This window comes from Pristis pectinata, chromosome 23 (assembly GCF_009764475.1).
Source record: "Pristis pectinata isolate sPriPec2 chromosome 23, sPriPec2.1.pri, whole genome shotgun sequence".
In the NCBI taxonomy this organism is placed as follows: Eukaryota; Metazoa; Chordata; class Chondrichthyes; order Rhinopristiformes; family Pristidae; genus Pristis; species Pristis pectinata.
In genome coordinates this window covers 2566035-2589499 of record NC_067427.1, presented here as the reverse complement: position 1 = coordinate 2589499, position 23465 = coordinate 2566035, and the positions used below count along the sequence as shown (strand labels likewise).

At 44.5% G+C, this 23465-nt stretch overlaps 1 protein-coding gene across 1 annotated transcript in view; it reads right to left on the bottom strand.

The window, feature by feature from the left end:
* The window catches only part of lhx6a (LIM homeobox 6a), a 60414-nt gene that overhangs the window by 23147 nt on the left and 13802 nt on the right, over window positions 1-23465 (bottom strand). Inside the window, exon 5 of the mRNA XM_052037209.1 lies at window positions 12484-12704. Within this exon, the coding sequence (XP_051893169.1) occupies window positions 12484-12704 (221 nt within the window). The remainder of the gene's footprint in view (window positions 1-12483; window positions 12705-23465) is intronic.

The window sequence follows — 23465 nt, the reverse complement described above, 5'->3', positions numbered from 1 at the left end:
AGTACAGTGCAAGACATAAGTTATTATAAATTACAAAAATGCAACAGGGAACCTGGCTACTGAGCTTCTTCCTATTTTCCTCCTTCAACAACCCCAAATAGTATAATAATATACATGGTTCTAAAAGTTTCTATGCCAGAAACCCCAATTGCTAATTTAGAAGTGCATTGTTTCTGTCAACTTGAAGCAATTTGTCAATCTGTCAACTTGAAAGAAAGATGAGTCCTTTGGGATAGGGAGAGTCCACACCATACTGGGAAGCACCAAAGCTCTCTACAATGGAAATTTTAGCAGCTTGCATTCATTTAGTTAAGCAAAACAAAACATTAATAAAAACCATGATAAGTTTACCAAAAGCCAGGACAATATGCAGTAATCCTCCCAATCTGTCATTCATTTCTGGAGTAGATGTTTCAAATGAAATTAGAACGTAGAACATAGAACAGTACAGCACAGAACAGGCCCTTCGGCCCACAATATTGTGCTGACACAGCTAATCCTTCCTATCTACAGAATACCCATATCCCTCCATTTTCCTCTCATTCATGTGCCCATCCGAGCCCCTCTCAAAAGCCCCCAATGAGTTTGCCTCCACCACCCTATTAGGCAACGCATTCCAGGCATCCACCACTCTCTCAGTAAAAAACTTACCCCTCACATCTGTTCTGAGCCTACCCCCTCTCACCTTAAATGCATGCCCTCTGGTATTGGATCGCTCAATAATGGGAAAAAGATATTGCTTGTCCACCCTATCTATGCCCCTCATAATTTTATACACTTCCAACAGATCACCCCTCAGCCTCCACCGCTCCAGAGAAAAGAGCCCAAGTTTGTCCAGCCTCTCCTGATAACACATGCCCTCTAATCCAGGCAGCATCCAAGTAAACCTCCTCCTTTGGAAAAAGTACTTGAAAGAAAGCGTCGAGAGCTGTGAATGACACTAACTGCACTGGGCTGACAAAGCAATGGGCAAACGGGTCTTCTCCTTTGCTCTAACACTTCTATGGTCAACTGGAACTTCTATGATTCTCAACACCACTGACCAATCCCATCTCAGCCATCACCAGGTCACTCCCCACTGCTTCCAATATCCAGCTCGCACAGAGAATTGGAATGCTGGATATTGTCCATCGACAAATGTTGTGTCTCTGCTAAGACGTCCATTTGAATACTGAGGAGCAAACACCATCCCCAAAAGTCACATAGTGAAATGGATCAAATAGCTCAGATAAATGATCCCAACATCTACAAGCGAGAAGGGGTTCGCGTGGAGGGTTCACGTTCCTGTTACTACAAACTTAACTCCCTCAATAAATGTGGAGCAGATCTCTGGTTAAAGGAGGTTGTTCTGTGCTGTGCATTGGATGCTAACATACCAGAAATATCTCTGAAAGCAATTTGCAAATTAAATTTATAAATCTCTTAATTGAAATAATAATGGACTTTATTGCAGCCTCTTATCTTTCACTTTCACTGAATTTTATAGAATTGAATCAAAATAAATAAATTAATGACACCACTTGGCCATAGAAAAAAATCACACTGTCACACTGAACCTCTGTCAGATGTGTGCGCTTATTTAATGTGGAGCTGGCTGTTTAGTTAAACTGCTTGTCTTTTGTTTTGCCAAGAAAATTTGGGTTAATCAGGAACACAAATTCTAATGCAGCTGCTTAGGGATCTGAATTCTCGGGTAGCACTGTGGTGTAGTGGGTAGAGCCACTGCCTCACAGCACTGGAGACCCGGGTTCGATCCTGACCTCGGGTGCTGTCTGTATGAAGCCTGCACGTTCTCCCTGTGACTGCGTGGGTTTCCCCTGGGCGCTCTCGTTTCCTCCCACATCGCAAAGACGAGTGGATTGGTAGATTAACTGGACACTGTTAACTTGCTCCTAGTGCATAGTGAGTGGTGGAGTCTAGGGGGAGAGTTGATGAGAATGTGAGGAGCAGAATGGGATTAGTGTGAATGGGTGGTTGATGGTCAGTACAGACTCAATGGGCCAAAGAGCCTCTTTCCGTGCTGGATCTCTCTAGGACTCTGTGTTGGGGTTCCCATTTGTGCATCCAATGAAGAGAAGGGGAACTGGAGGTGGGATATTATGGGTTATGATACCTGTGGCCGGGTTAGTGTCCAGGGGCCAGGTCTGTTGATCCAGAGATGTAAGTGAATTCCCACCACAGCAGCTGGGCAGCTGAAATTCTAAATATAAACAGCATCTGGAATTGAAGAGGTAGGTTTGTAGTGAAAGGCATGAAATAAAAAGGAACTGGCTCAGTAATGGCCTTCAGGGAAGGAAGGGCTGGCCAGCTCAAGACCTCCAGGCCCACCACTGTCCTCCGATGTGGAGAAGTGAATGCTGGCTTTGTCCGTGATGGCCACATTGCGTGAATGAATAACTAGAGACAACACCTCAAGCTCAGCTGGCCCTCTCGTTAGCCGATGGCGGTGGATATCTCCAGCTGTACACTCCCTCTGACATTGGCAGCTCTTCAAACATTATACCAATTTGAGTTCAAGAGCCGAGAGGTAATGTTGCAGCTCTGTAAGACTCTGGAGTATTGTGTTCAGTTCTGGTCACCACATTATAGGAAGGATGTGGAAGCTTTAGAGAGGGTGCAGAGGAGATTTACCAGGATGCTACCTGGGTTGGAGAGCAAGTCTTATGAGGATAGGTTGAGCAAGTTAGGGCTTTTCTCTTTGGAGAAATGGAGGATGAGGAGATTTGATAGAGGTGGACAAGATTATGAGAGGCATAGACAGAGTCAGAGTGGACAGCCGGCATCTTTTCCGCAGGGTGGCGATGGCCAATACTAGAGGTCACCCGTTTAAGGAGCGTGAAGGAAAGTTCAGGGGGGATGTCAGAGGTAGGTTTTTTACACAGAGAGTGGTGGGTGCCTGGAACACACTGCCGGGGGGTGGTGGTAGGGGCCGATACAATAGGGACATTTAAGAGACTATTAGATAGGCACATGGACGAAAGAAAAATAGAGGGTTCTGGGAGGTGAAGTGGAGAGAGGGGGATAGATTGAATGGGGATAAGGTTTATATAGGTCAGCACAACATCGTGGGCCGAAGGGCCTGTACTGTGCTGTACTGTTCTATGTTCTACGCTATGTTCTATGTTCTATCATGGGTTTAAAGCAGTTGGGACATCCGAAGGGTGCTGTATCCGAGCATGTTCCTTCTTTCTTTATGGAAAAATGCAAAAGTTCCATTCTGGAGGGTCTGGGAGAGCTGGCACCTGATAACAGAAGCCAGTGGGTCAGAGAGACATACTGCGAATATGATGGAAATGTCAGAAGAGCAATTACCTGACATTTCTGAACTGCATGGGGACTTTTTACTTATTCACTTCAATGAACTGTATTTAAAAGTTCTAAAGCTATAACTTTTCATTATATGCAAGTATTACTGCACAGAGTTGCAATAGATTTAAATCAGGGCAATTTAATCTGGTTCTCATTTTATGAATTAAACTAAAGTTAAACTTAAGTAGAGAACACAGAACATAAAGGATAAACTAACCCACTGCAGAGCCTCTGGCCAGTTCCAGTGTCCCGGGGGATGTGTACGAAAGTGCAGCACACATTGTCAATTAAACTCATCAGTCTGCGCGACATTGCAAGGAACAGCATCCATCTGTAACTCCCCCAGAACCTTTCCTCCAATTGTAATTACACACAGCTATATTAGTTTCATCAGGTATCAGTTGCATGAAGTGCAACAGGTTCCCGAGCTTGGCTGAAAGCAATGCCTTTCAGAAGGAGATCAAATGTGGAGAAGTCTGGGTGGGATCAAATTTCAAGATGAATGTGTCTGTGGGTTGAGACCTTGGCCAATGCGTCTCTATTGCCATGACGCCAAAGAAATATTTGGCCAACATGGGCTGTTTTTTGGTCTGGTTGAACAGTGTATGCTTCTATTTGTGAACACAAGCCTCTTTTCTGTTTACAGTCTTGACTTGATTTTTCACCATTTTCTTCCCTGAAGGACTTTTGACTCCGGTCAATCTTTATCCATTGGGAATGCTGACACTGTGGACTTTTGCGTGACTCCAGCACTAACAGCTGAAGTGTGAAGGCAAATGCATGGGAGAGGGTTAGAACTGAGATACTCTGTTAGCTTATTTTCTCCCTTGAGGTGCCTGAAACATAAACCTTTTCTTCTGGTGTTCATGGGATCTTGGGCACTGAACCATGAAACGTACCTTCCCGATGGCTCAATGAGTCACTGCTGCTGTGTGCGCCACCAAGACAGGGGAGGATTCCAATTTGCTCCTTGTCAGAGTTACCCCTAAGCTGAGAAATACTGGGGGACTGAAAGCAGCCTCAAAGCCTCCAGAACAAGGATGGAATTAATTGGGGAGAAGTCCCAATCCTGATGGCAATCCATTGGGAAAGTTGCATGTCATATTGGATTGGACTGTGCAGAAAAACATGCAAGGTGCTGTAGATACCTCACCCTGTGGAACATAGCCCGTTATTTCATGATTTCCCTCTCCTTTTCTCAGAAGAAAGCCAAGGGCTATTTGGGACCAAGTAAGTGTGAACATGTCATATTATAGAACATAGTACAGCACAATATAGGCCCTTCAGCCCACAATGTCGTGCCAACCCTTAAACCTCGCCTAAGACTATCTAACCCCTTCCTCCCACATATCCCTCTATTTTAAATTCCTCCATATGCTTATCTAGCAATCTCTTGAATTTGACCAATGTACCTGCCTCCATCACCGCCCCAGGCAGCGCATTCCATGCCCCAACCACTCTCTGGTTAAAAAACCTTCCTCTGATACCTCCCTTGAACTTCCCACCCAATACTTTAAAGCCATGCCCTCTCGTATTGAGCATTGGTGCCCTGGGAAAGAGGCGCTGGCTGTCCACTCTATCTATTCCTCTTAATATTTTGTACACCTCTATCATGTCTCCTCTCATCCTCCTTCTCTCCAAAGAGTAAAGCCCCAGCTCCCTTAGTCTCTCCTCATAATCCATACTCTCTAATCCAGGCAGCATCCTGGTAAATCTCCTCTGCATCCTTTCCAACGCCTCCACATCCTTCCTATAATGCGGCGACCAGAACTGGACACCTCAAACCAGAGTTTTGTAAAGCTGCATCATTACCTCGCGGCTCTTCAACTCGATCCCACGACTTATGAGCGCTAACATCCCATAAGCGTTCTTAACTAACCTATCCACCTGTGAGGCAACTTTTGGGGATCTGTGGATATGAACCCCCAGATCCCTCTGCTCCTCCACACTGCCCAGAATCCTGCCATTAACCTTGTACTCCGCCTTGGAGTTTGTCCTTCCAAAGTGTACCACCTCACACTTCTCCGGATTGAACTCCATCTGCCACTTCTCAGCCCAACTCTGCATCCTATCAATATCCCTCTGCAACCTTCGACAATCCTCCACTCTATCCACAACACCACCAACCTTTGTGTCATCTGCAAACTTGCCAACCCACCCCTCTACCCCCTCATCCAAATCATTAATAAAAATAACGAAAAGTAGAGGTCCCAGAACCAATCCCTGTGGGACACCACTAGTCACAGCCCTCCAATCTGAATGCACTCCCTCCACCACAACCCTTTGCATTCTACAGGCAAGCCAATTCTGAATCCACACGGCCAAGCTTCCCTGGATCCCAAGCCCTCTGACCTCCTGAAGAAGCCTATAATGTGGAACCTTGTATTGAAGAAAACAGTCAGGATTCAAGAGAAACAAAGGACTGCAGATGCTGGAATCTAGATGAAAAACACAACGATGCTGGAGGAACTCAGCAGGTCGGGCAGCATCCATGGAGAAAATTCTACCATCCACAATTATATCCTATCAAAGAAATAGATCAGGCATGGGTGATTCCACATTAAAGCTGCTGCCTCATAGCATCAGAGACCCAGGTTTAATCCTGACCTCCAGTGTGGAGCTGTCTGTGTGGAGTTTGCACGTTCTTACAATGACTGAATGTATTTGCTTCCATGTCACAAAGACGTGCGGGTTGGTAGGTAAATTGGCCGCTGTAAATTGCTCTTGATGAGAAGGTGAGTGGTAGAATCTGGGGGGAGTTGACGGGAATGGGGTGATCAGTGTGGGATTAGTGTAAATGGGTGCTCAATTGTTGGCATGGACTCAATAGGCCGAAGGGCCTGTTTCCATACTGTGGACAAATCATTGCCCAGCAGAGCTGTAGGATAGACAGGATGGGTTACAGAGGGAACCGGGGACAGACAAGGACAGAGAATAAAGAGGCTCATACAGAGTGTGATAGATACAGGGGTAGTAAGAAGGTAAGCCCTAAGGAGCAGGAGTAGGCCACTCAGCCCCTCAAGCCTGCCCCACGATTCACTACGATCATGGCTGATCTTCCTCAGGCATCATCTCCTCTGCCAGTTCTACTTCACCCTCAGTTCCCTGATCTCTGAAAAATCTCTCTCTCTCCTCTTCAAATACCCCAGGGTGGAGAGTTCCAGAGATTCACCAGCCTCTGTGGGAAGTTCTGACACACCTCAGTCTTAGGTGACTGCCACTTATCTTGTAACCATATCCCCTCATTAGAAACCCCCCCACTAGTGAAAATAGCTTGACATCTCCCTTGTCCTGCTCCCTCAGGACCTTGCGTCTCAGTACAGTCACCACATACTTCTGAACTCCAAAGAACACAGATCTAATTTCTTCATCTACTGGTGACAGGACAACTGTCTCTTCCCAGGAATTATCTCCTTTGGACTGTCTCCAGTGACCTACGATATTAGTCCCATCGAGTCTGCTCCACCATTCAGTCATGGCTGATATCTTTTTCAACCCCATTCTCCCCCCTTCTCCCCGTAACCCTGAATCCCTGCCATAGTATGATCCTCAATGCTGGTATATCCTTTCCTAAATGCACAGTACTCCAAGTGTAGCCTCACTAACACACGTACATTTGGAATAAAACTTCTCTATCCCTAAGCTCCAACACTCTCGCAATAATGATCAACATCGCCACTTGCTTTCCTGACCATTTGCTACACCGGCCTGCTAACCTTTTGTGATTTGTGCACAAGAACATCCAGATCCCTCTGTCCCTCACTTATCTCCAATCATTCTCCACAGAGATAATCGTCTGCCTTTTGATTCCTCTTATTAAAGTGCTTGACCTCACACATTAAACTCCATTTGCCAGGTTTTCACCCACTCATTCAGTCTATCTATATTCTGCTGCACAATCACAATGTCCTCATCATAACGTGCCCTCCCACCTATCTTAGTTACGTTAGCAGATCCAGAGACCTTGTACTCTTCCCCCTCCTCCAGATCATTAATGGAAATAATTGAAGGGCCATGCACTGATCCTTGGGACACTCCACTAGTTACCTTCTACCCATCAGAAAATGACCCATTTATTTGGACTCTCTGCCTTCCTTGTGAGAACCACTCTTCAATCCGTGCTAACACACTTCCCTCAATACCATGAACCCTTACCTTGTGCATTAGCCTTTTATATCGAACTAGAAGTCATGTTAGTTGTGTCTCTGTGGGTCGGTCTCTCACTTACATGGCTAAAGGTTGTGACCTCAGTCCCCACTCCAGAGATTTAAGCACAAAACTCAAGACTGCCACTGCCGCACAGTGGCGCAGTGGGTAGTGCCGCTGCCTCACAGCGCCAGAGACCCGGGTTCAATCCTGACCTCCGGCGCTGTCTGTGTGGAGTTTGCACATTCTCCCTGTGACCGCGTGGGTTTCCCCCAGGTGCTCCAGTTTCCTCCCACATCCCAACGATGTGCAGGTTGGTAGGTTAATTGGCCCAGTGTTAAGTGGGAGAATCTGGGGAGACTTAATGGGAATGTTGGAAGAGTAAAAAATGGGATTAACATAGGATTAGTGTAAATGGGTGCTTGATGGTCAGCATGGGCTCAGTGGGCCAAGGGGCCTGTTTCCGTGCTGTATATCCTGCTGTACTGACTGAGTTGTGGAGAGTGGAGCTGTCGGAGATTGGGATGAGTTGTACTGCCCGGAACCCCATCAGTGGTCTCCCCCATGTGTAGTTGCCAGAAACAGCGAGCCAGTCTCACTGGTACCACATCCAGGATTCAGATCCATTAGGAACTGACTGATTAGTCTGGCTTCAAATAGAAACATGCAGGAGAGAGATGCATACAGAACAACATCACCTTATCTACACTGACTTTTCCCAAACCCAAGCTCCTGGGGTGGAAGGGAGGAACCCACTGTCTTTAGGAACATGTGGACAGTGCCAGTGTAGGGAAGTGTCCGGCCATGCAGTTTGGTAGAAGGAATAAAGGCATAGACTGTTTTATAAATGGGGAGCAAATTCAGAAATCAGAGGTGCAAGGGGATTTGGGAGTCCCAGTGCAGGATTCCCTAACTTGCAGGTTGAGTCGGCAGTAAGGAAGGCAAATGCAATGTTAGCATTCATTTCAAGAGGACTGGGATATAAAAGCGAGGATGTAATGCTGAGGCTTTATAAGGTGTTGGTCAGACCACATTTGGAGTATATTGAGCAGTTTTGGGCCCCATATCTACGGAAGGATGTGCTGGCATTGGAGAGGGTCCGGAGGAGGTTTACGAGAATGATCCCGGGAATGAAAGGGTTAACGTATGAGATGCATTTGATGGCTCAGGACCTGTACTCTCTGGAGTTTAGAAGGATGAGGGGGGATCTCATAAAACCTACTGAATGTTGAAAGGCCGAATATTGAAAGTGGATGTGGAGAGGATGTTTCCAATAGTGGGAGAGTCTAGGACCAGAGGGCACAGCCTCAGAATAGAAGGACGTCCCTTCAGAACTGAGATGAGGAGGAATTTCTTCTGCCAGAGGGTGGCGAATCTGTGGAATTCATTGCCACAGACGGCTGTGGTGGCCAAGTCATTGGATATATTTAAGGTGGAGGTTGATAGGTTCTTGATTAGTAAGGGTGTCAAAGGTTACGGGGAGAAGGCAGGAGAATGGGGTTGAGAGGGAAAAATAAATCAGTCATGATCGAATGGCAGAGCAGACTTGATGGGCCGAATGACCTAATTCTGCTCCTATGTCTTATGGTCTTATGCCAGTTAATACTGCATAAACCACAAGGACACTTTGATTTTAATTACCTTAATGTATAGTTTAGAATGTCTATGACCCTATAGTCCAAAACATCAGATATCTTCAAGAGTATTCTTCTATCATGCTTAATTAATATACAGCTCTAGCACATGGAATTCTGCCCATTACAATACCAAGCAACAGACACCACAAGATGATACAAGCAGAGAGTGAGTAATCTATGGACAATTACACAAAGTCACTCCAGCACATTGTACAGGAAGGTATCAGAGCCAACACATTGAGGGGCTGGACTGTGGATCAGTTCTAGCTCCTTTGGCAGGGTACAGTAAACACAGTAAACAAAACGGTGAAAAAGGTGAGTGGGTCATGAGAAAGAAGTTCTTTTTATGTCCATGCTGAGTGAATCAAATACAATTCCAATGAAGAGCCATATTGGGGTTATGAGATTCAACCAGGCTAACCCTTTCTGAAACTTCAAGCCACAAAAAAGTTCTGTTCTCATCACCTACCTCTACCTACCTACCCACAGTTCTGGGACTCTCATGGTTCAGATGGTTTTCCTTCTGCTGTTCAAGATGTAGAATAAAACCTCCCTCTGCCATGTGAGTAAGGAAAATCAGAGCCACATAATTAAATGACTGCTGAGTGGTGAATCATAATCATTGCAAAATGTCGAGAGGTGAAGCAAAATTAGCATCAATGGGGCATGCTGACGTGAATAACCTGAAATAGTAGCGAGTAGGATCAGGGGAAAGTGGGAAGCAACAGATAAACAAAGAGAAGCCATGAAGTGGAGACGCGATGAGCATGTGAGATTAAATCCATGGAACAGAGAGGGTGAGAGGAGGTTTGACCAAGATGTTTAAAATCATAAACAAAATCGAGAAAGTGAAATATTGATAAGGCTGGAAGGTGGATTTCCAGAGGGAATAGATTTTAGATGCTTTGCAAAAGGACCAGGGACACTATGAGTATAAGGTTCTTTAAAAGAACGAGTGGTTTGGATTTGGAAAGCACTGTCTAACGGAGTGGTAACTAAAGAACCAGTCATAGCCTTCAATGGAATCAACACTTGGAGGGGTAAATATTGGAGCGATTTGGAGAAAGTGGGGTAGTGGGTCTAACATTTCCCTTCAAAGGTGCACCCCCCCCCCCCCACCAGATTCAATGGATCGAGTCTAAGAGAATAACAAACTCAGAACAGGAGAATTCTTTGCAAGTGTAGAGGTCCTTTGTGATCTCAACATTCTGTGTGAAGGATACAGTTGCCAAGGTTAGTGGTGATCCAATCTCACAATCAAGAGATTTGGTTAAAGAAGTAGGACTGTTTCATAGTGAGTGAGTCTTTTCCAGAAAAGCTAACTTGATATACAAAACATAAGGCCCATATGAAGTTTCCAAGAAGATTCTTCCAATATATTCAGATTAATCCAACTGTTACCACACTTTCCATTTAACAATAACGTTATAAATCACCTTTAATGTTATGTAAACATCCCAGGATGATTCACAATGGCGTCATCAACCTGAAACATTCACCATCTCTCTCCACAGATGCTACCTGACCTGCTGGTGTTTTCCAGCAATTTCTGCCTTTATTTCAGATTTCCAATAACTGCAGTTTTTCTTTGAGTTTCTGGTCTGGGCTGAGTTTGAATCAGTCCCTCAAATCTGTTCAATTGCATCATATGAGTGGGGCTCCTGATTCCTTCATACCTTCATCTGATAAAACCTTATCATACCTCTGGAATTTTTACTTGAACAGCTTCAACAGCGTTTGAGGGCAGAGTATCCGCATGGGCAGGAAGTGTTCCTGAAATCACCCCAAACAACACAGCATCAGCCCCTTGTTCTGGCCTTCCCTACCATGGGAAGTTCTTCCTTCCCACTGACCACATACTGAAGGTTGATGGCTTTATCAGAGGCAAGAGTCACCTGTGGAATCTGTTCTGTTAATCTCCGTTACCCTGACAATTAGAAATTCCGAGATAGATTACTGATCCCAAATTCACCCATACAACTAATGACCAACAGTGGGAAATGAAAATCTCCCACCCAAAGGGCTATGGGTTTTAACTGCTGGGTGAGATTGGGACCCATCAGATAAGGAGATCGAATGAGGGGATGTTGAGGTGCAGCATCAGTAATGATCTTATTGAATGACAGAGCAGGACTGAGGGACCAAATGGCCTCTTCTGAATAGACCTTTTTTTTGCTGCAGTGAACCTATCATCCATTCCCCAGCTCAAAACTAAGATCAAACAAGCCATAATATTATTGAACTGTCAATGTGAAGTGGCTCCTGCTCATGACTCAGTTTTTTGCCAGAAACCTCTGCCTGAGTCCATCGGTTAGTTGATGGGCACCACATAGCAGCAGCCAAATATTTAACTAGAATCATAGACAGAGTCCTACAGCACAGATACAGGCCCTTCAGCCCACCTTGTCTATGCTGACCAGTGAGAACCCATCGATGCCAATCCCATTTACCACCACTTGGTCTGAAGCTTTCTGTACCTTGGAGGTTCAAGAGCTCTTGAAGGGAGGAAACAAGCAGTGTCCGATTCCCACATGGACAACATGTGTCGGTGTCCACTGATAAACAGTTTCTCTCTCCAGATAAGGTTTAGGCTGGCACACTGCATCATGTGTTTTGGCGGTCTGGGTTAGCATTAGTTGTAAATCCAGAGAATGAGTCATGGAGTTCTACAGCTATCCAAAGTTAGGAAGCTATCCAAAGTTCCAGTCCCGTTATCCTTGATCCCACCAATCCTAAGCATGGCAAGTGTGGGAAGTGGGACCTTTCCCCGAGTGACCAGTCACTAACTATAATCAAGAGTAATCAATAAACTACCAGACTAACATTTAGAGGCAGAGACTTGAGCATCATTGCTCAGTGTGAGCTCAGCCAGGCAACATTCATCTGGGGGACGGTGTTTCCCCTGGCTGGGGAGTCTACAACCAGAGGTCAGTCACAAAATAAGGGGACCAGGATCAGAAGAAATTCTGTCCAGGGAGAGGTGAATCTTTGGAAATCCCCCACCTGGAGATGCTCTGAGGCTAGGTCCCTACAGAAGACAGAGGCCGATCGATCCTTGGATGTTAGGGGAATCAGGATCCGGAATGAAATCAGGGAGGTGGGGCTGACATAACGGATCAGCCCTGATCACACTTATAGAATGATGGAGCAGGCATTGAGGGGGCAAATTGGGGTGGGGGGGAAGAGGATGGGGGCAGAAAGAGGATGGGGATGGGGGAAGGGGGGAGAGGATGGGGGAGGGTGGGGGGAGAGGATGGGGGAGGGTGGGGGGAGAGGAGAGAGGATGGGGAGAGGATGGGGAGGAAGGGGAGGATGGGGGGAGAGGATGGGGGGAGATGGGGATCTGGACAGAGTGTCCGCCGTTACATTGGAGGATGTACCCGGCATTTACCGTTCTCCGCTGCTTGCTTCAAGTTCTCCAGCATGGTGTCGTAGTGGATCCTGCAGAGGACCTTCTCCTCGACCAGCCCGAACTCCTCCCCCGTGGACAGTTGCCGCTTACACGAGAAGCAGGCGAAGCAGGCGAGGTGGTAGGCGTTGCCCCGCGCCCGGCGCACCCAGTCACTGGCGTAGATCTGCCGCCCGCACCGGGCGCAGGTGGTCCCGAACCGGCTGAAAGACACGAAGCAAGAAATGAGAGGCTGCAGGGGAGGGGTCCCTCTGGACCAGGGGGTCCGGGCTGCAGGGGAGGGGGTCCCGGAGTCCCACCCGAGGGGTCGGGCACAGGAAGCGGCGCCTCACAACTGGGGTCCCACGGGTTCAGGTACGCCGGGCTCACTCACCCAATCCCCACACCCAACCGCCCCGCCCCACGTTCAATACCTCCCACACCCCGCCACCCCATCCCTAGTCACCAGCCCCACCCCGTCCTCTGCTCCCCCTCTCCCCTTCCCGTCCCTCATCCCTCCCTCCCTCACCCGCCCTCACCCTCCATACCTCACCCCCTCCCTCCCCTCCCTCTCCCCTCCCTCTCCCCTCCCTCTCCCCTCCCTCCCCTCCCTCCCCTCCCTCCTCTCCCTCTCCCCTCCCTCCCTCCCCTCCCTCCCCTCCCTCCCTCCCCTCCCCTCCCTCCCTCACCCTCCCCTCCCCTCCCTCCCTCCCTCACCCTCCCTCCCTCACCCACCCTCCCTCCCTCCCTCCCTCACCCTCCCTCCCTCCCTCCCTCACCCTCCCTCCCTCACCCTCCCTCCCCTCCCTCCTTCACCCTCTTTCCTCACCTCCCCTCCCTCACTCCCAGTCCCCCTCCCGCCCAGTTGCAGTGAGGTTGTGGAGTGAGGGTCTCTTGCTCGCCAGGTGACTCGACCCACCGGAGCGGACGGCGGTCTGTGTGACACCCCCTGGTCTCCCCCCCCCCCCCCCCCGGTGTAAAACTGTTCCGTATGTGTGGGCGGGGTCTGACCTGGTTCTCTCGGTGATCAGAGTCCGGCTCGGGTCGTGTGTCCCCGGGGGTGTGGGGTGTCCGGGGGGTGTGGGGTGTCGGGGTGTCTGGTGTCCGGGGGTGTGCGGTGTCCCCGGGTGTGGGGGTCCGGGACATCAGCCCGGGTCCCGCTCCCGACACCTGGGGGGCGCAGCCCAAACCCAGACTGTGCAACAAGGTGTTTATAACACAACCTGCAGAGGTTATTTTTCATAGAGTTATGTTTATTTGTGTGGGGAAAGCCATGACGGTATTAATCATCTTACAGGCATGAGAGCCGACAACTGTTCCGTCTCACAATCCAAACCTTAACCCCTTCGCTGCTGAATCTCGCATCTCCGGCTAAACAGTCACTTTCATATTTCCATTCAGCCCATCGAGTCTATGCCAGCACACAGAACAATCCCATTCTCCCACTCACTTTCCCTGTTATCTGATGTTCCCCCACCTTCCCATCACCCCCCCCCCCTGCCAACACACACACACACACACACACACACACACACACACACACACACACACGGGGTGGGGGTGGATTTCCAGCGGCCAATTAACCCGCCGACTCTCACACACAAAGTCCACGCAGACAGCACCCCAGGTCAGGGTCGAACCCGCGTCTCCGGTACTACAAGGCAGCGGCTTCACCCACTGCGCCGCCCCATTAAACAGTCCCGTTGAGCAATTTAGAGTAAAATACTAATTTTAGAAGTCCAAGGTCAGTCAACAAGACAGTCCCAACATGACATTAAAGTTTCAGGACCTCATTCATTCTTTCTCTCGCGTTGTCGGCTCAATTCTCTGGGAATTACCGAAGTGTATTTGGGATTGATCCCAAGAAATTACATCGAAGTCATTCAATGTTGCTGCAAGATAGACTTTCACCACCCCCCCAAAAAAAAGATAGAATCTATGTGACTCCCGGCACTTGTTTTTGGTACTTAGATTTTAGAGACAATGTTTATTCATATTAGTACCTTAGTGGCGATTCTTCCGCACAACATTTGCGTTTTATTTCAGAGCGCGGAATTTCAGGAACCGCAACGGGATTTCAACTGAAGAGCGGGGCTCCGGGGTAACCCGGGCTCTTGCGCCAAAGTAAACAAGAATGGACTAGGTCTGGGCTTGTAAGTCAATCGCTTTTTAATTTCTAAAAGCTTATACACTAATGCAATATTTAACTCGCTGACCCCCGTCTACACAACTTTATATTCTTTTTCACAGTGAAGCTGATTATTTGAGAAATACACAGGTTACAAATTTTACCATGCAGAGGAGTATTGTACTTTGTAACTTCCAAACCGATATATATTTTATGTACGTGTATTAACAATTTAAGTGTTCAGTTTTCAGTGGTAATTAGATCAAGTCACAGCGTTTAAGTCAGTTATCCACTCGTCTGTATTTTCTGTTCTACTTCCTATCTCATTTTCTCATCAATTTCTTTTTCATATTTTTTTATTCATTGGAAAGTGATTTGATGTTGTTCACTTTTACGTGGTTCAAGAGCTGTTAAAAAAAAATTAAGCGTGAGATCGTGTCTTTCTTCCCGAACGGAAAGTTCAGAGACAACACTAACGGCAGAATATCGTGTTGCATTTTCAATTCCTTCTAATTCAATTTGAATAATAAATAAAACTGGTTTGTAGACTCACACCCAATTATGTAAAAGTAACAGACTTTATAGATTTAAGTAAATATAATTATCTTGGCTCAGGAGAGAGAAATGGTTTGAAAGCGAGAAGCGAACGGTAAAACATTACGACTTGGAATCCAACAAATCCTCGGACCTCTCTGCCAGTGACTTTATTCCACCGGACAAACAACAGCCACTGGCTGCTGACCCCTCGGCCACTTCAAGCTTGTAATTTGGGAGCAGTTGTCCTTTAGTAATTGCTTTGATTCTGTGATAGTTGCTTTCAGTAGGAGCCGTGTTTTTTTTAGTTTGCCTGCTGTCAGCACAGGGCAGGCGGGGTCCCAGACATCACTGTCCTTAAACATTCACTGTGTATTTTAACAAATTGCTCGTGTTTGTGTAGCATCTTAGAAATATGTATTGTAGCTTTGTTTTGGCTAATGGCAGAGACTTAAATGTAGCTTCTTTGCCAAGCTGTCCAGTGGAATCAGAAGTACATTGAACAGAAACGTAATTACCATCCTACAATAACATTGTACCTTGACCCAGAGAGGGGCATCATATCTACTGAGATGGGTGTGTGTAGAGCTGGTGAATGGAAACATCCTGTCAATACTCTGCAATTTGCACCTATTAGATTCACTTCTTTTACTGCACCTCTTCCCTCCCAGATAATGTTCAAACCCTACTCGCTTCCTCGCCGCCATCCCCTCCCCCTCGCGTGCTGACCGAGACTCGATGTTGTCCAGTGGTCTCCTACAGTACTGAGGTACCTGCTCTACGGACGCACAGACAGACAGACAGACAGACAGACAGACAGACACACACACACACACACACACACACACACACACACACACACACACACACACACACGTGCACACACATACATGCGTATTCACAGACATGCATGCAAACACACAGATACATGCAGCCAGAAACTCACATGCACACATACACGTTTGCAGGCACACACATAGATACACACACAGATACACATGCAAACACACACATAGAAACTCACATGTACACAGACACATATATGCAGGCACACACACATGTACACAGACACATAAATGCAGGCACACACACATGTACACAGACACATGAATGCAGGCACACACACATGTACACAGACACATGAATGCAGGCACACACACATGTACACAGACACATGAATGCAGGCACATACACATGTACACACATATATGCAGGCACACACACATGTACACAGACACATAAATGCAGGCACACACACATGTACACAGACACATAAATGCAGACGCACACACATGTACACAGACACATATATGCAGGCACACACACATGTACACAGACACAAATACGTATGTATACAGACACATATATGAAGGCACACACACCACTGTTCCACTCTGGTCACTGAATTAGAAATATGTACTTTTTAAAATTAATTTTACAGTATTCCTCACCCACTGGGTATGAGCCAACACATTCGGCTTTTGCTGACCTGTATGGCAGTGTCTCCCATCACATGAATAGAACAAATTTGCACATAAGTGTCCCAGAGAAATGCCCCAACAGCAGCTGACTGTCTGTGGTGGTGGTTGTGAGGTTTGGAGGTGGGTGGGGAGGATTTAGTGGATTGGCAAGTATGTCATCATTGAATATTCCAAGGCTATAATGTTCAAAGGCTGCAGCCCCATAAAGACGACATATGTTTGCTCTGTGCTTTGTTCAATCTCATTCAGCCTTACGTTCATGCAGAATATTATTGCAGGAAGCAATATGCGATGGGAAACATAATAGTTTCTCACAAACTAAAAAAAGGAAATCAGTCTTTAAAGGGTAATAGAATCCAGAACTTGTTATTGTTGCAATTTTTCCTATCAATCAAAACAAATAGGAATTTAAGTTATTTTCAAAAATCAACATTTGTAACAATGGAGGGTATTTTTAGAAATTTGCTAAAACGATTATAGTGGGCATATCCTTAGCTTAAAGCCTATAGTTTATTTCTTTTAAGGTAAGGACACATTTATTTAGCTGCCAGTGATGTAGCTTTACAGTCAGAAAAGTGATAAAACCAGGCTTCCTGTTGAACTGCCAAAGTACATCTGCAAGATCCGTATTAAAGCACGAAATCCCGGATGATGAATATAGTCTCTCCCTGTTAACAACTCATTCAGTTACACAGTTGAATTATATATTGCCGTTGGATTATCAGTTTATCAAAGATAGTTCATGACATGATCGCATAAGCGTACAAACGTTGGGGAAAGTAGACTGGCGCAGGTTTGATCCAAAATTGCTGCAGCATCTTCAGTCCTGAACCAGAAGGTTGAAGGCTCAAATCCCACTCCAGAGACTACCCAACGAGGGAGTGCTGCTGAGTTAGAGTTGCCACAGCAGTTTAAAAAAATCCCATGCCAGTATCTCGAAGAGCGAGGCAATGCCCTCAACCAAACTAACAAAAAATACAAGCGTGGTCTCCATCGCAGTGTCAGAGCTGGTTGTGGGCAAACAGCTGCTGTTCTTTCCAAGCTTACTGCATTTCAAGAGTACAGCACTTTGTGAGATCAGAAAACCATGAGAAGTTCTATAGAAATGTCAAACTTTCCTGAGTTTTCTTTTAATTACCTGCTTATTTCATGTTCAATGTACTTAATCAGACTGGCTCAGACTGTGCTAATTAATACATTAAGTAAAATCTGTTAAGGATAGCTTTAATTTGCTTTTGATGATATATAAACTATTACAATAATTTTATCTAACCAAAATGCAGAAAATGAATGGTTGCCTTGTAAACGCTAACTCCTGTTCAATCTCGCATTCCGAGGTTGGACGTTAACCAAAGTTGCCGACATTGGGAGTGGCACGGTAGTGCAGCTAAAGGAACCGCTGCCTCTGAGCTCCAGAGAACCGGGTTCAATCCTGACCTCGGGCGCCGTCTGTGTGCAGTTTGTACATTTCCCTGTGACCACGTGGATTTCCCCCGGGTTCTCCAATTTCCTCACACAACCCTAAAATGTGCAGGTTAATTGGTGCTATAAATTTCCCCCAATGTGCGGGTATAGAATTTGGGGCAAGGGAGTGGGGACGAAGTAAGGGGAGTAGTGTAGGATTACTGTACAATGGGTGCCTGATGCTCAGCACAGACTTGGTTTACTGAAGACCCTGTTTCCGCGCTGTATGAGTTTCCTGGAGTTTCACAAGAAGCAGCACATTGGCATCCCCTGCAACTGAACACACCTGGCTGACCTTGCAGGTGTTGCAAGGACTCTTTCCAGTGACAAACATGGAAAGGAGACACTGCAGACAGGTATGGAACTTGGTCTAGAAAGACTCGGTGGTTGTATTTCCTGATGTGCTCCATCTCTTGAAACTATTTTCCATTAAATTAGTGTTTTAAAATCTGAATTCAAAACAGCCCAGTTCAAGTTCCATGCCAGTGAAATCACCACTTACTGAGTCCCAAAGCGAAACCTCATAGCTTCGCACAGAATCAGTTCCACGCAAAATATCTACTTCAAACTGCTTCAAGCAACGTTTCCAACCAGTAAATACATCAACAAAGTCTATCTGAGTTTTTGATAAATATTTAAAAACACTCCGTTAGAATGTCTATTATATGACATACAGTGAATGCACATTCCTTTCAAAAATTTAATTGGAAACATCTAAATTTAATGTTGAAAGGAGTTTAACATTTAGAATGAGGTTGTTATTTCTTTAAAATGAGTATCAGTCAGTGCAGAAAAAGCAACATTTCAAATGAAAGGCATTTAAAAGCTCAAATTTCAAACCAATAGAAATATTCTAAAGTTTTCAGATTCATAGACAAAATATCTTCAGTCACTTGCATTTTTACCTAGCACCTGAGCTGCTGAGCATTTTCAGTATCTTTTTGTTTTTATTGCATTTCAACCTTGTTCTTCACCGTGAAATTTTGAGATTAGAGTCAGTTCTGGCAACTGATTGTGGCACTGTCTGCACGAAATGCTGGCAACAACCCATGTGGCAAACAAAAATAGAATATTGTCAACCTAACCGGTCAAAATCATGAATAAATTTATCAATAACCTAATAATAATTATGCTGATCCAGACTGTTGTAACGGAGTGGCATTTGCAACAATATATAAAACATATCCTGAGTGACACAATGAGAATTGTTATACTTCAGTCCCTACTTTAGCAGAAATGGAACAGACAGACTGATAATGAGAGCACTTATTGGAACAACAATCAACTATTACTTATTTCTGGCTCACTAGCTGTTTTCCATCCCAACCTAGTTTTGTTAACACAAATATTTTCAACCTTTCTTTAATTTATCCTTTTCAATGAATTTCTTACAGATATGACATCTGTTCCACAATATGATTTTTTAAAATTAGAAGTCAGATCTCAGGATTTCTTAATTCCCGAATCATATTACCATAATGTGCTGTATTCTTCTGAGGGGATATAATGTTATTTTTTTTTAATCTTGTCAAACTGCAAAATTATCTTCCTATGTTCCAGTAAGGTTCTGGAATAAGTATTTTTCAACTTGAATTTATTCTGTTTAAATAGAAAAAAAATGAAATTATTGCAACGGAATAATGTAGTCTGTGTGTGTACCAACTGTTATCAGAATCCAGGCTAAGGAGGTGTTTAATGGTCTGAGGGATCCACGTGTTTTATTGGCTTCTACCAGATTTGAGGCAACTAATCCAGTGCTCTGCTTGAACAAATGCATCTCCTTTCATTTTAAGCTAGCAAGATGATTTTAATGGACTTCATAAATTTGAGATAATTGAATGGGGCTGTCAGTGTTACATTACGACATCAGTTTTAAGGGAATATCTCTATTTCCATAATTCTGATATTGCGTGAATGTTAAAACAAAAAAAAAGTCTTATCTTGGCTTCAGTTTTCAGACTATAATTGGTAAAAGATTGCCTTGCGGGCATTTGGCTGCAGTCTGTATATCACATTGTGAAACATGAACTTGGTCAGCAGAGAAAGGCCAGGTCTGGTGCCAAGAAGGTGCCAGCTTTGGCTGCTACACCATAAGTGCAGCAACGTGAGAGCCAAATGTTTTATTTTCATGTGAGCAACCTAGCCTTTTGCCGATTCCATTGGAACCAAGACTTTGATGTCTCGTTTTACATCCGGGTAAATCATCCCTTTTGCTTTTTCCAAAGTTGCTCATAGTAAAAACATGATTAAACTGAGCAGATGTTCTGTTTCTTTGAGTACAGAACATGAAAACCTCTGATTTATTCACTGGATTTTACATTTACGATTAATTGGAAATCCCAATGTCTGAGGTTCAGGAGACAATAAAAATGAAGAAAAAGCAAATGGGAAATAATGCAAATCAAGCAAATAGTGTGTTTGGATTCTCCTTAAAAAGATAATAATAGTCCAAGGATATTGTAAAAGAGGCAAGACCAGGGGAGGTGAATCTTTCTACAACCCAAACGAATGTCACATTCTGCAGACGTAACAGCTGGGGAAATGGTGCCATATCTAGGAATGCATGACTAAATTTTGAATACAACTTTAGTGATAGCTCGACAGAATTACCACAACATAGAAAGATTACAAGCGTGGTCACGAATCCCATTCTGTATCATAGGCAGTGATGGAATTTCTCATAAATGATCCAGCAGCAATAGATTCCTGAACTGAAGAACATTTACAGAGTGTTAAGGGCACCGATTCCCAGCATTGAGACTTACTGTGGTTAACGTATGGCCCGACACTAAATGGTGCAATAATACTTTCCAAATGTATTGGTTCTGCTTTAAATGCGTGGAACATGGTTATCTGACTCCTCACACAGAACTGACAGCAGCATTACAAGGTGAAAGGGTGAACCTTATCGACTGGTATCTGAGTGTACATGTTCTTCAGACCATTGCTCAGTGCCCATGTTCTATTATCGAAGTATCTCCATCTTATGGATGATGGGATTAAGTTTGTCAGCTGGCACCTTGGTACACAAAGGAACGCAAAGATGGAGATACTTTTACAATAGAATGTGAGCACTGAGTATTAGCCCTTCTCCTCCTCAGGCAGTCCCTTGGGATCTAGATTGACTTGCTACCACTCCAGTTCTGAAGAGTGGGCGATCTCTGTGAATTTTTATTAACATCCTCATTAGAACGGACTGCCATGGCTCATTACCCTGATCATGGATTGCTGGTAATATCACACAACAATGAAGTGTGACTCTTGACTCTTTCTTCACACATTACTGTCAGTTTATGGACGTACACATTTATTTTGCTGTCCTCATGTGATTCTCGTACAACCTGTGTTTAGGAAACATATTGCTGCTTTTTGTCGGCGACGTGTTGTGTAAATAGGTGAGGCAGCACAACGTTAAGGCCACTTTTTCTCATTTATTAAGGAGGCTAATTATAAATTGTTGAAGTAATGAAATGAAGATTTGATCTGCTGATTCTGATGCCAGGTTTTAAAAAGACATTAAAGGTCACAGTCTCCAACCCTCTTTCACATTCCTTTCCCGTGGTGCTGCTATGTTCTTAAACCCTTAATTCTACCCCTTCTGTTATTGTCACTTCAGCTTTTCTCTTTGCACTCCCTCAGTGTGCACTACTGTACGTTGCACCATTCTGTTGTTCTGTGCTTGCCGCTGTATTTATTATTACCGTGTATACTGTTTATTCTGTGAGCTCCACACGAGCAAGAATTTCGTTGCATCCTGGTGTATACAACAATAAACTAATCTGAATCCTGTTAAGTTACTTTGTCTTCTCAGTAAAAACAATTTAACAACATAACTTACACAACACATCACTCACACAGCAGACACCTTGAAGGTTAATGCAACCAGCTGAATGGGTTAACCAGCTTAATGTAAAGGTGTGTAATATCTAATCAGTGCTTCAGAGACATATTATAAAAATTATACTGCTCTCCTCTCCAGTAATTTAAATTTTATATGTCTAGCATTAAAACTTTGAGACTGACTTACATAAAAGTACAATCATTGGTGATGTGGTCTACATAGTCACAGAATCTGACCAATCTGATCTAGTAGGATCTCCCAAAACAAGAACAAACAGCCAAACATCTACAGCTGTTGGGGGACTCTGTGATCTCAGTAATCGGGACAAACAGACCCCAGTGAATTAGAATGTGAAAGGAGAAAAGCTTCCACTGTACAAACCAACAGCCGAACCCTCCTGTTTTCTTCTAACATTGCTTTTAATTTTCTCTTAAATCAAACAAGTCCATCCAGTGATACCATATATTGAAATAAAACACATTATAAAACTTTTGGAAAATATTTGAAGCTATCAGTTTGTGAAATGTAACTAACCACACGGAGATTACTTGCCCACACAATGGCAAGCTGGTTTTGACCTCCCACAGAGGGAAACACAGCTGCTAATTCTTCAGGAAAATCCCAGTGTAAACCAAGGAAAATCATATTGGAAATAATATTAGAGATATTAATAAAGAAGATTGTTTTCCCATCTCAAAAAAGACTAGCAATAACTGTTGTAAACCTGATGAATGAAGAATTTGATCTGCCGCACTGCTTTCTGATTTAACTTACATTGGAGATGACTGTCATCTTAAATCATTTTTCCTGTTCTGTAACTGCAATTTAATGACATTGTCCACACATTGCTCACTCACCAAAGAGCTATCGCAAAGTCCAGCCACTTAAATAGGTTAATCTTCCAAATTTCTAATCACGCAGCCAAAATCCTTGCAATCCTGAGACAGCAGAGGAGTACAACAGCACAAACTACTGCCAACTCCACTTCCTGGAATCAATTTCCACAGCCATCCATAATGTAAAGCTCACTCATTACCACAATGTATCATGTATTCTAATATAGCGTGGTGTAAACAAAGAGCAATTTTTTTTAAGTCAAAATAAATATTTCAAGTATGGAAAAGAAACTTCACAGAGTAAAATACCTCCTCGATGAGGCATATATTTATTCAAAAATTATTTCTGAAGTTTCATTTGTGTTACTATTTAGACAGTATTTCCAGAGCACCATTGATATGAAGCTCATGAAAGTCACTTTTAATTCTAAATGAACAATGATCAGAGGACTGAGCTGAACAGAATCATTGCAGCGCAGACAAGGCCATTTGGCCCATTTAGCACCAGGCTAGCCTTTATAAGACAGACCAATTAGTCCCATTCCCTAACTCTTAGCTCAGATAATTTTGTTTGGGAAGCCATGGTTGAATTAGCATCCATCATCCTTTTGGGCAGTGACCTCACAACTGTATCCAATCAGGCACAGGAGTTTTTATTACACTGCCTGCCCAGCTGGTTGTTCAGCCAATCACCTTAAATC